This window comes from Dunckerocampus dactyliophorus, chromosome 12 (genome assembly GCF_027744805.1).
Source record: "Dunckerocampus dactyliophorus isolate RoL2022-P2 chromosome 12, RoL_Ddac_1.1, whole genome shotgun sequence".
NCBI classification, from domain to species: Eukaryota; Metazoa; Chordata; class Actinopteri; order Syngnathiformes; family Syngnathidae; genus Dunckerocampus; species Dunckerocampus dactyliophorus.
Genome location: NC_072830.1, coordinates 29,068,922 through 29,081,656, shown reverse-complemented (window position 1 = coordinate 29,081,656; position 12,735 = coordinate 29,068,922). Strand labels below are relative to the sequence as shown.

General features: G+C 39.9%; 1 protein-coding gene across 1 annotated transcript; it reads left to right on the top strand.

The window, feature by feature from the left end:
* The first annotated feature begins 524 nt into the window (after window positions 1–524).
* On the top strand, window positions 525–10,411 carry LOC129191652 (solute carrier family 25 member 36-A). Its single transcript, XM_054795200.1, has 7 exons — window positions 525–963; window positions 2,017–2,181; window positions 3,081–3,158; window positions 5,681–5,781; window positions 6,694–6,760; window positions 7,041–7,330; window positions 7,406–10,411. The coding sequence occupies exons 1-7, from the start codon at window positions 923–925 to the stop codon at window positions 7,597–7,599; spliced, it is 936 nt and encodes a 311-aa protein (XP_054651175.1). The 5' UTR covers window positions 525–922; the 3' UTR covers window positions 7,600–10,411.
* Window positions 10,412–12,735: the final 2,324 nt, after the last annotated feature.

The window sequence follows — 12,735 nt, the reverse complement described above, 5'->3', positions numbered from 1 at the left end:
TTGCCAGTCCAAAGTCCTTGGTCAAACCAGTTACTTTGACATGAAACCGAAAACACGGGGTTAGAACGTACCTAATTTATCCATCCATCCTTTTTCTATGCCGCTTATCCTAATTAGGATCCTTATAGCAGGGGTACCCTGGAGCCTATCCCAGCTAACTTCTGGCGAGAGGCTGGGTACACCCTGGACTGGTCGCCAGCCAATCGCAGTGTACCTATTTTAAGGTTCCTTTTATGTAATCGGATTAGTAAATGTGTTTTCTTCCCAAAGGTGCTATGAAAATAGTTGGTGAAATGCATGAATGCTTAATAATCAATAGCGTACTTACGTTTAATAATATAATAGTTTAATAATAATAGTTTACTGTACGATGTGGCATGTGACTAAGTAACCACGCTAAAACGTCAGTCGTGATACTTTGGCGTCGTTCCAGCTGGAAGATGATCTTTGCCCTTCAAAATAAAAGTGCTATCACGTGAAGAAAAAGTGACGGGGCGAGTCTACTGGAGCCTACAGCCAATCACCGCCTCCATCTTTCGGTTTCTCATTCAACCATAAACAGAGAGACTTAAGCCACGGCTTTCACAGTAAGGCCGTATTCATCGCGTGTTGTCGGAAGTGCGAGGCAAGAACGAATCACAGACATTATACCATGATGAAGTACTCAACCGTTTGCAAAGCTGGCGTCGTAGACCTGTCACCCTGAAATCGATTTTTACCACCGAAAGACTGCTGGCTTCGCCAGCTAGCTAGGTGGCTATTGCATAGCATCGTTTGTTCCCCGCCACTGACCTCCACAAGTCAGTGTTGTGGAGTATCATTTCTTCGGAAAGTGGGGCTTTTGCTATTGACCAGTCTCTACACCCCGGCTCCAGTTGTCTCCTTGTGGATGCCCGTGGACGGTTCCCGAATATGAGACAACATGAGTCAAAGAGATACCCTAGTTCATCTGTTTGCAGGAGGGTGAGTATGTTCTCATGCAATTGACTGGAAAAGCAAGCAAGCTAGCTAGCTAGCTCCACGCCATTGCTTCGTCGCTAGTCCTCGCAGTTCTACACAGTTTTCATGGTATTGATGTGTTTCACCTGCTTCGTTGTGTTCCCTTCACCATATGGCACCTTGCTTTTCCTCGCGATGCCTTTGCACCCGCTCGCGTCTAGTTTAATGTCATAAGTTGCAATGACATTTCAATAATCTACTGTCTCTTGTACAGTGTTAGTCACAGCGCATTGGCAAACAGTATTAAAGGTCACTTGGAACTCTTAACTATACTACGTTATGGAGTATGTTTTTTTTTATCGCGGGTGGCATCATCGGTCATTTCGACACTGATGTAAAACAAAGTGGAAAACCCAGGCATCGCGCTGGAATGCGACTGATGTAACACAACAGTGCAGGCACTAATCTAGGCAGTATGCTTCTACCCTCCACAAAAACTATGCATTGTCTGAAACTACTGGGGATAAAGTTTGCGAACTCCTCTCTGGAGCTATTCTGAATGATTTTTTTCAAATTCACACATGCACAGTGTTGAAAAATCTGAAACTTCTGTTGATAACTTGTATCTCAGCATTGGTATTTGAAATGAACGCTGACTAAAGATAGCAGCTATTGGGATTGTCTGTTGTAGCCAGTCCAGGCAACTCTGTTGGCAACAGCATTAGATGTAATTTTCAGTTGTTTTATTGTAGTTTATGCCTTTGTTAAAGTGTGACAGTATGAGACTATAATATTGCATATTATATATTTATGGCATCTCAACAGCTGTACTTTTGTGTGCATCTGTTTGACTCAGTTTTCAAGCTTGTTAATGATAAATAATGCAACAAGCCACCGTTTGACAGTGCTGGCCTTGAACAGAAGCTTGTTATTTCCCAAGAAACATTAATTCTTCTAATTCTCCGGTGTGGACTGGCCTACATACCACAGAGTTTTAGAATTCCACTGACACTACTAAAATAATGTATGCAGCATTGTGAATGCTTACTCTAATAGCCTTTTCTCTCCATCTACCAGATGTGGGGGCACTGTAGGAGCCATATTGACCTGTCCACTGGAAGTCGTGAAAACACGTCTGCAGTCATCTTCAATCAGTTTCTATGTGTCTGAGGTTCAGCTGAGTACCGTTAATGGGGCAAGTGTGGCCCGCATGTCCCCACCAGGTCCCCTGCACTGCCTCAAGTGAGTCTGCATTTATACTTAGATTTATGTACACCCTGGACTGGTTGCAGGTGATCACAGGGCACATATAGACAGACAACCATTCACACTCACCTGTCCAGAAGTGTAGGTATTAGAGCCATACATTTTATGCACTTTTCTCAGACAGGCATTAACATTTTTACAAGAAATTATTAAGTGACCCACGCATATTTCACCCCTCTGGTCATGCCTTTTTGGCCTGGCGCCGTTCTGCTATACGGTAGCGTTTTTGTATCCTTGTTAAAACATATTGCTGCAGTACTCGTCCTGTTGCAGTCCTCCTCCTCGAACCGAAGATTCATTTATTCCGTAATGGTGCCCTACAGCAGCGTAACTTCTACATTCCTTCAGCATGTCCCGAAGGCCACAATGCAGTTCCTAAACGGTCAGGCCCAGCCTGTAACAGCGTTCATAAAAAAAAAAGCACTAAAATTGCACTTAAAAAATCTGTGAAACAGCGAGTCCTTGAAAGGTGAACCGCGATACAGCGAGGGAACACTGTGCACAATGATGGCGCGCAGGCTAATAGTGCATGTGTTCGCACTGCTGCTTTTTGGAAGGTTTCTTGAAAAACGTTAACAGGTTACTGTTGTCTGCAATCTATGCCAAAACAGCACATACTGTAAATCCAACAGCGTAATTCACAACATTCTGCCTTGTGTGATACGAAGAACAGAAATGGCATGCCGTCGGGTAAATAAGAAAATTAACAAGGCTGTCTAGTTTGTTTAATAAAAGTTATAGACCTGTTTTATGGCAAAGGTATCCTTAATATCATGATCTCAACATCCCAATAGAAGAAGATTATCACCCAGTATTAGGCAATGTGTGTAGGTATATGATTCTTGAGTCATTTGTTCTTGTCCTCGTATTTTCAGGTTAATATTAGAGAAGGAAGGACCCCGCTCGCTCTTCAGAGGCTTGGGACCGAACTTGGTGGGTGTGGCACCTTCCAGGTAAGACAACATTTGTTTTTTATTTTCATTTTGGCATTAGCAGCATTGTGAGCCTACATGTAGAATACTAGAAATACTATCGAGCTGTTTACATTGTATTTAAAGACATGTTTTCATTTAATCACAACAAACACATTTAATCTAATCTTCACATTTCTTTGACAATGTCAATATATTACTTTTTTTTTGTTGCCGTGCCACGCTGATATCATTGTTTGCAATGAGCAAGAAATCTTTTTGTCATTTGCATATTATATAATCCCTCCTTTATCTCGGTTACTTGGTTCCAGACCCGACCGCAATAAGTGAATTTTTTTGCAAAGTAGGATTCCGTATTAATACATGGAATATTTTTGTAGGCATGGCATAGAAAAGCTGTTTAAGAGTAAAAATAACCTTTTTTAGCATTATTAGAGCCCTTAAGACATGAAATAACACTCCTATAGTCACCTTTACATTTGTGTTACACAATATAGTATATATAATCACAGAAAATAAGACCTATCAGACATAAATAAGATGGCATACTCTAGCAGTTCCTTGTTCTTTTCTAGACAGCGTACTTCCTTGCGGCTTTAAATGGCTTTACACTCGTATTACCCAATATCATAGACAGAATAAGAGTAAATAAGCCACATAAGATGTAAATAAAACTTCCGCTCGAGCATTGTTACAATATGCATATTTAAGGTAATTTACTGTTTTTTTACTAATAATAGGCTGTGCTCAACAACAAAACAGTGATAGTGTATTAATTAATACATTTCTGAAAAGCTGATAAAGCGAGGGCGCGATAATCGAACCGCTACATTGCGAAGGATGCCTATAGTAATTCGACGGTCAAAATCCTGCATTTGCTGGGTAATGTAAGCTCTGAAATTTGTCTCGTCGTCGTTTGATATGTGTATATCATTTATTTCTTTTCAGCCAATGCTTACACCAGCTGACATTTCCACGTCTAGGTTCTGCAGCTGACAACGCTGGGGAAAAAAATGTTCATAACAGGCAACAATGTCGTATGACTTAAAAATGTTCACGTTTTTCAGTCAGTGATCAGCTGTTAGGCCTAATGACGTTCCCATAAATGTGTTTTGCAGCCACTGCAGACATCAGTGAGCCCAGTGATCATTTATTATCATTAGTGTGCTCATGATAAGAGCAAAGTGGTAGCTAATGATGATATTGCTTAGCATTTGTTGAGTGTTTTGCTGACATGAAGTAACAAATGACTGAATAGAGAGTGGTGGTGCTTCCCTGCCACGACGTAAATCACAAAGTACACTAACTTTATTTGAGCAGGCAGAATGAATACAGTATAAGCAGCTTGAAATTGTGATTTTACTGAGTACCCAACATACAGTAATCCCTAGTTTATTGTGGTTAATTGGCTCCAGACCAGATCGTGATAAGTGAATTTCCATGAAGTAACATTCCAGATGTGTAAATGGAATATTTTTGTACTTAGACCAAAGAGAATCTGTTTACAACCTGCTAAATACAGGTTTTAACATTATTGTAGCACTCGAGACATGAACGAACACCGTTAGTCACCGTTACACTGGTGTTACCAATATAGTAGTAAGAATAAGTAATAAGAGTAAATAAGCAATTTAAGACATAAACAAGACTCTTATTCGTGTCTGTTGCGATAAATGTGTTGCCTCGGGGATCTGAATGGCGGGCACCTGCAGTGGGATAATTCAAACATGCAATAGAAGCTTGTTCAAGTTCAAGTCTGGTATTTGTGTGTCTCACTGTACATTACAGGAACATTACTGACACATAGTGACCAGTGTAGAACACTACATATCATTCACATTCACAGCATCTTTGAATTAGAGTTGGGCGATCATTTTTACATACCAGTATAAATGAACGGAATTTAAATGGAAAAAAGAAGAGTTGATGACGTGTTTTTCCTGTGACTGCGTGACACGGCGCTCTGCATTGACGCATTGGCGCCTCACGTGTACCACAACATCGTCCAGCAGTGGCCAAAGACAGAAAATGAGCATGGCTGAACGTGGAGGAGAAGTGAAGACTATGGACGAAGAAATTGTTGCTAAACGGGGAGGTAGCTCCGCAATATGGAAGTGGACTGGTTTCATTAGAGCACATGTGGACCAGGAGACCATAATAAGCAAAGTTTGCAAAGCAATGGTGACTGCAAAAGGTAGGAGCATGACAAATTTGCTCTACCAACTGACAACAAAAAAACGTGATCGGGTGAAGCCGCGAAATTTGAACCACAAAGTGGCGAGGGAGTGTACATTTATACAAGTAGTAAAACATAGAACAGATGGTGGAACACATAACCCATCTAAGTCGAACAGCTCATCAAGTCCCATGAGGAGTTGAACTTTTTATTTCCATAAATGCTCGTTAAACTGAACCTGATAGGTGAAGCACTCTTATTTGTCAACGCAATATTTGACGCTGGAGGCACACACTGGAGAATGTCTTTACAAACAGTGTTTTACCTCCTACTGATGTTTATTCACTCACCCTTTTTGTCTCAACAGAGCGATCTACTTTGCTGCTTACTCAACAGCCAAAGAGAAATTAAACAGTGTGCTGGAACCTGACTCCACGCGGGTTCACATGGTCTCGGCCGGAATGGCAGGTAACTACTGCATATGTCACAGCTGGATATCCCCTCTTGGCAATGCATGCTAATGTACTCCAACTGAGTGACCATTTCCAGAGCACAGGTCAGACATAAAAATGCAGAGTAAAGCAGACTGGATGGGTATATCGTGCGGGTAAGCTTCAGAAACTAGTTAGGATCACACCTGGGAAAATAAAGTGTCTACTGTGTTGCTTTATTCAGTCTTTGCTGTTGCAGACCCTCTGCAGTAACTTTGTGTTGACAGAACTAGTTTGTCTTGACCTGTGCTTTGAATAAAGCTTTGCTTGAAAATCGTAGCGTCCCCTTGGTGACAGTGTTAAACACTTGTTCTTGTCTTTCCATGACCCAGTTCTTATATTTACTGAATAATCTTTGCAGCCCCCCCCCCATAAAACACAACATGTCAAAAGGCCTGTTTTCAAAATCATTGCACATTTTCCAGATTTCAAGTGAGCGTTATCTAGCATTATGTCGCTGTGACCCAGCTGGACAAGGCGAAACATTACAATGTGTGTCATTCCTGTTGCAGGGGCTACAGTCTGAATGTCATTTGTGTGTGTGTGAAGTTGAATCTCACAGGTGCCATTTTTAGCACAGCATGAGTCACACCTTTGCGGTCAAGGTCAGCATTTATCACAGTGACTCTCCACACTAGCAAAAGTTACATGCTGCAGTGAGACCTGGGGCTGCCGTGACAGGTGGTAGGGCTTTGAAAGGTAATTCTTTTTTGTCTGTCAAATGAAACCTAACACATACAGCAGAGGTTTCTGTAAGCTCACCATGCACCATGACTTATAATGGCTTCACTTTGGGGTTCCACATTTTCAACACAAGGTTTCCACAAGGTAAAAGTTGCTTGCTTATCAGTCTGAATTTCTCATAAACATTGTTTTTCCCTTCTTGCAGGTTTTACAGCCATTACAGCAACCAATCCAATATGGCTTATAAAGACGCGTCTGCAGCTAGATGCAAGGTAAGAACGCCACTATCATAATGCATGATGATCTTTTTATTGAATGCATTGTGTCATTCAATGTGTCTTTCATCTCCTCACACAAAATCTCCATTAAAAACGTGTGTTCTACCTATCATATCCTCATATCCTTATCATACATTTAGGGGGCTGGTGGGATCCAGTGGTTGTCTGTGACTTTCTAGTTTATCCGAATTTTATGACAAAACAAATCCTACATGGACTCAAGGACCAATTTCAGTTGAAACTCATTTTATTTGTCTTCCTGTCTTTGTTTCAGAAATCGAGGAGAACGGCGGATGAGTGCGTTTGAGTGTGTGCGGCGTGTGTATCAGTCAGATGGCCTACGGGGCTTCTACAGGGGGATGTCGGCATCCTATGCCGGCATCTCGGAGACTGTGATCCACTTTGTGATCTATGAAAACATCAAACGACGTCTTTTGGAGGCCAAGGCCCCCCAGAACATGGACGAGCAAGATGAGGTATCCAAGGACGCATCAGACTTTGTGGGGATGATGCTCGCCGCTGCCACTTCTAAGACCTGTGCCACATCCATCGCTTACCCTCATGGTGAGTACGATTTCGACCCAGGTGACTTGCCTGACTGAAATTTCTTTAAGCTCTGCAATGTGATGCCCTCTACAGAAGTGATCCGCACAAGACTACGCGAGGAGGGTACCAAATATCGCTCCTTCTTCCAGACTTTAACAACAGTTCCCAAAGAAGAGGGCTTCCGCGCCCTCTACCGCGGCCTCACCACACACTTGGTACGACAAATTCCCAACACCGCCATAATGATGTGCACCTACGAGCTGGTGGTCTACATCCTGAATGGCTAAAGTCTTCCTATGTTTAGAAAGCACTTGTAATCCAGCTCTTGTTCAGTGAAGGAGAAACAAAAAACAACCTGCTGGCCAGACAGGCAGCATCTCGACATTAGTGACTATTTTAAGTGGCAGGTTTACTTTATTACCAAAGGCACAAGGAAGGTTGAAAGACCCACCCATTGATTTGGGGCGGTGCAGTACAAAAAAAATCCCTCTCTTATGCATTGTTATTGATACTATTTTGTCGACTGTCATATGCTGTAGTCTCTAAATAGCCTAAAAAAGCTCAGTGTCAAAGTCTTAAAGCAATTAAATGATCTTATGACTCTTACAATACCAATTCTGAAAATTCTAGTTACACTTCCAAACACGAGGTTATGAAACCGTTGTCGTCTTTACTGACCTACTAAAAAAAAATCAGAAGTTCCTGGGCATCATTTGAGGTGTAGTTAAATTCAACTAATGAAGCAGACAATGAGATACTGGATCCTTGCAATTTGTGAATGTGCCTTGGGCAGAAACGAGATGGAACACATATCTTTTGTGAGGGGTATGGGTTGCAGTGTGTTTGGGTGTGGCTTTGTGGTTAACTTGACAGGACTCAACACACTGTAAAATGTGAAACAATGTAGTTGCACAGGGGTATTGCATGGTTTTAGGCACTGAAGGAAACCTTGGTAACTAACTGCTCATCAGTAATTAACAATAGACTTTGTGTGAGGCAGGGGTGTCCAAAGTGCTGCCCGCGGGCCATTTGTAGCAGGAGGGTATTTTTACTTAAATAGCCCATAAAATATAATAGAATTCAATTATAATAAAAAATATAATTTAACAAGTAAACTTAAAAAAAAAAAAAAAACAGCAGCAAACATTGAAAAATCAGCCATAATTTTATCAGAATACAGTCAAAATATTAAGAGAAAAAGTCGTAGTTTTCCGAGAATAAACCTAGCTTAGATTTGGAGTAGAGTGTAAGCGGCATAGAAAATGGAAGGCTGGATAAATATGAAATATTAGAAAAAGTTAAGTTATTAAAAAATATGTATTATTATAAATAAAGTTGTAATTTTTGGAAAATTCGGTTGCGGGAAAAAGTTATAAAGTTACGAGAATGAAGTCAAAATATGGGAGTAAAGTCAGTTGCAAGGAGAAAATTTACAAGAAGAAAGTTGAAATAGTTGGTAAATTAAACGGCAGCTGCCAAAATGGCTGCTTAAGCTTTACAAGAATAAAGTCAAAATATTAACAGAAAAAAGTTGCAATTTTAATAATAAACTCGTAATATTCTGAGGAAAAATAATGTCATTTTAGTAGTTTGGAGCTGAAATATTAAATAAATAAATGCATTATTTTTTGTGAAAGTCGTAATATTATGAGACACAAACTAAACAAAAAAAAGTCCTAATATTATGGGAATAAAGTAATATTACAAAAAGAAAAGTTTGGACACCCCTGTTGTAAGCTTTGCAGGCACCTAATCCTCCTTGGTCTTTGCTTTCCATGCATTTCGAGCTCTTTCATGCCCGTATGAAACCACTGCCTTAGAGATACTGTAGCTTTTATGCTCGAACAAAAGTATTAACATCCTGTGTCCTGTACGGTCATATCTCCAAACTAAATCACAATGCTAATGTACACTGCTAACTACTTGTAACTACTGGAATGTAAATATACAGGTTTATGGAAGTGAAACACTGGCCCATTTTAGTAATAAATGTGCATAAATTAACTAATTTTAACAAAGTTGTAATATTGATATATTAAATATATTTACTTAAATAATGTGATTTTGTTGCGTTTGTTTGACTGATAACGACAAATGCAATCTGTTTGTGTAGCTTTGTGGGAGAGAACATTTGCCTTTACTTGTGAAAGTATATTTTCCTAACCTGTTCTCATTGCATTTCAGTTTTCTTGATATCTCTTCTCCTTTACCTCGGCTAGAATATCCAGGCTTATTCAGTTGCGAGGACAATCCTCTCAGCCTTTCCCTGGAATCCTGCAGTTGATATATTGCAAAGGAATGCGGTTGTCATAAGCGCACAATACCCCATATACATGTTTTCTCGACCAGTCCTTAGTTGTTTTAACGAAAAGCGCATTTTAGCATTTAAAAACAATGTGAAATGGCTTTTTTCCTTTGCATTGTTTTATACATTTCACTTAAAAGTGAAAGTGTTTGCTGTTTGTATGTATTGTTCAACAAAAATATATTGTCACCTGTTAACAAGACTGATCCATCGAATGCTAGTTATGTTCTAGTAGACAATGCTAACAGCCAGAAACTCTTTTTGCTCGTCCCCGGATTTGCGAGTCTCCAGTCTCGTACAGGTTGTCAAAAAGTGGTGAGTTCGTCCAAAAACAAATTGTAAATCACAGATTGAATTATATGCATGGCTCAGTGCCATATGAAGTAAAATGCCCTTTTACTTAACTGCAAATATAATATGCGTTTTTCCAGCTGCATTGTACAGTATGTTTGTAGTTCCATTGTGTGCTTTCTCCCGTTCATCCAATGATTATTTTGCACCTACGTTTGAATTGTGTGATCGTGAATGTATGTTCTCCGCGTGCTTGCTTAAATGACAGAAGATTCAGTCATGTCTTCAGAGTGTAAGAGACTATCGGATTTATGTATGCACTTGATTGAGGAACCGCAGGAGGAACAGTGTTTTTATCCTTTAAGTAAATTGTTGCCTTTTTCCTGCGGATCCTTTTTTCCACATTGTTCTTGTTGTTGATGAGCCTGCTTTGAGTGTGGCTCTGTCTATGCATTCTGTCATACCTGTTTTGTCAAACAAGTCAATAAACTGGAAAGAGTGCAAGTACATGCACGTTGTCACGGTTGGTTTTGTGGTGAGTTATCCTGTGGTTATGCATATGCTGGGTTTCACGTAGTCACTGTTTTTTTGGTTTTGCAGGGAGTTATCCTGTGGTTATGCTTATGCTGGGTTTTAGCCAGCAGGTGGTGGTAGTAGCAGTGACAAAATGCAGTCTACTGCCTAACATGCATCTTTTACCTGTAGAAGCCAAATGGAAAAGAGTAATGAGTGCAAGGACATAGAAAATAAATGATGGTATAACCTGAGCAATACACCGTGCCAGTTCACAGCACATTTTATGGCTTTGGCAAAAGAAGCCAAGCAGACATTCATAAAATAACACTGACGGGGGCCTTTGGCCCAATAGGAACCCATTCTATCTTGCTGCAGGAAACTACTAAATAAAGGTCCAATTTGATTTCCACCCCTGACAACTTCCATTTTTCCATTCCCTTTAATATAAAGTACAGTTTTCTTGCCTGATTAAAAGTAAAGTAAAAATGATTAGAAAATAAATACTGTAACATACCCACAACACAGAGGTGCAGGTGACTGATGCAACTGATGACTGATAGGACTCACAAAAGCCTCGTCATAACAACAAACTGGTTTACATTCTTTCATAGCCTTTCACTTGCCAAACTGGAAATTAAATCAACTATGTTATATATGTATGTTTCACAGGGTGTATCCAGCTTGGTTTAAAAGACAAGTCCAACAGGAGAATAAAAAGTCCTAAATAATAGACCATCCATCCATCCACCCATTCATTTTCTAGGGGCACTGATGAGCTGGGTAGGGCTGGGCGATACTGCACATTTTGATATTGATCGGATGTCAAGTAAATACAGGTTCAGTATTGCCGATACTGATACCTTTACTTTTTACTTGGTCATATTCAAGGTTCTTGAATGCCTATCCCAGCTGACTGGGTAGAACAATTTGCACTCACATGCACGTCTAAGGACAAGAGTCTAACATGTACAGTATGCTCTTGGGATGTGGAAGGAAGCCGGAGTACCTGGAGAGAAAACCCATGCAAGCGCAGGAAGAATATACAAACTCCACACAGACCCCGATGTCCAAACTGTGAGGCTGGCGTGCTCACCACTACGTCACCATGCAGCCCATCCATCCATCCTCTGTGACGCTCATCCACCAGGGTTGCGGGGGCATGCTGGAGCCCGTCCATAACAGAATATATACTTGTTTGAAATTTTGCTTAACATAACTAATAATACAGGTTCCCTCTTGTCATCCAGCCTGTTTTTTAGCAAGAGAGGAGGAAAACAAACAAGCGTGCACATGTCAATATATCGAGGCGGGAAAAATGATCAACTTTGTTTTATTTATCGTGCAATTAATTGACTTATTGATTATCGTGACAGGCCTAAGGATCATAATTGGTGGAGATTTTCATTTACTAGGTAGACTTGGAACATGCACATTTCACAATAATGGGTTTGCAGTTTGCCACTTCTTGCAGCGGGCCTCTACATGTGGACAGTAAACCATCCTATGGCAACAGTCTCCATTTTAACAGTGCAGTATGAGCCTCAGCAGGAAAGCTAACATTGGAGACAATTCCAATATTGTATACAGTATATGCAAACTGCATAAGAATTATATACTGTATGTTTATTCTTAATCACACACTAATGTAACACCCTGACAGTCTAATGAGATTCCATACAAAAGCTGTTTGTCACTGTCAGATAGGTATTCGTTTAACAAGACATTTATTATTATTATTATACAGTGGTGGAGAACATACCAAGTGTTTCTAAATAAGAAGTTAATAGTTGCATATGCAGTTGTACAACATAGGAATTGCAACTAAAAATGAACATACAGTATCGTGTAAATGAATGCTTAACCATTGTTATCTTTTTCTGGTGCATTGGCCACCAATAGCTTGTGCAAGTGTAGTAATTTTGTGGTCAGAATCAGTCAAGGAAAAGACTAAAGGTTGAATTTAATTCACTCCAAAGACGATAAATTGAGGGTAAGTCGCTGGCAATGTTCTACTTTCAATATGTCATCTGATTATGTCAGACTAATGGGACATATACCCGAAAGATAAGGATGCTACTTAAAGAATTTCATAGTAGGAGGTAGAGAAGAACTGTTCATTTATTACATTGTTGATATTATTGATATATTGTTTACAAACTTGGAGCGTAAGTCCTTTGACACAGGAGGTCATTGGGAGTAGACGGTGCGAGCCAATACAGTAGAAGTTTTGTCTGCTTATTTTGTTTATTTACTTTATTTGTTGACATTTTTACATTGTCTTATATTTTTGTGTTTATATATATAAAATATA

Coding starts and splice junctions, on each gene's coding strand:
- LOC129191652 (XM_054795200.1), top strand. CDS start 923: ATGAGTCAAAGAGATACCCTAGTTCATCTGTTTGCAGGAGG. Junction 964..2,016: donor GTTCATCTGTTTGCAGGAGG/GTGAGTATGTTC, acceptor TCCATCTACCAG/ATGTGGGGGCACTGTAGGAG. Junction 3,159..5,680: donor GTGGGTGTGGCACCTTCCAG/GTAAGACAACAT, acceptor TTGTCTCAACAG/AGCGATCTACTTTGCTGCTT.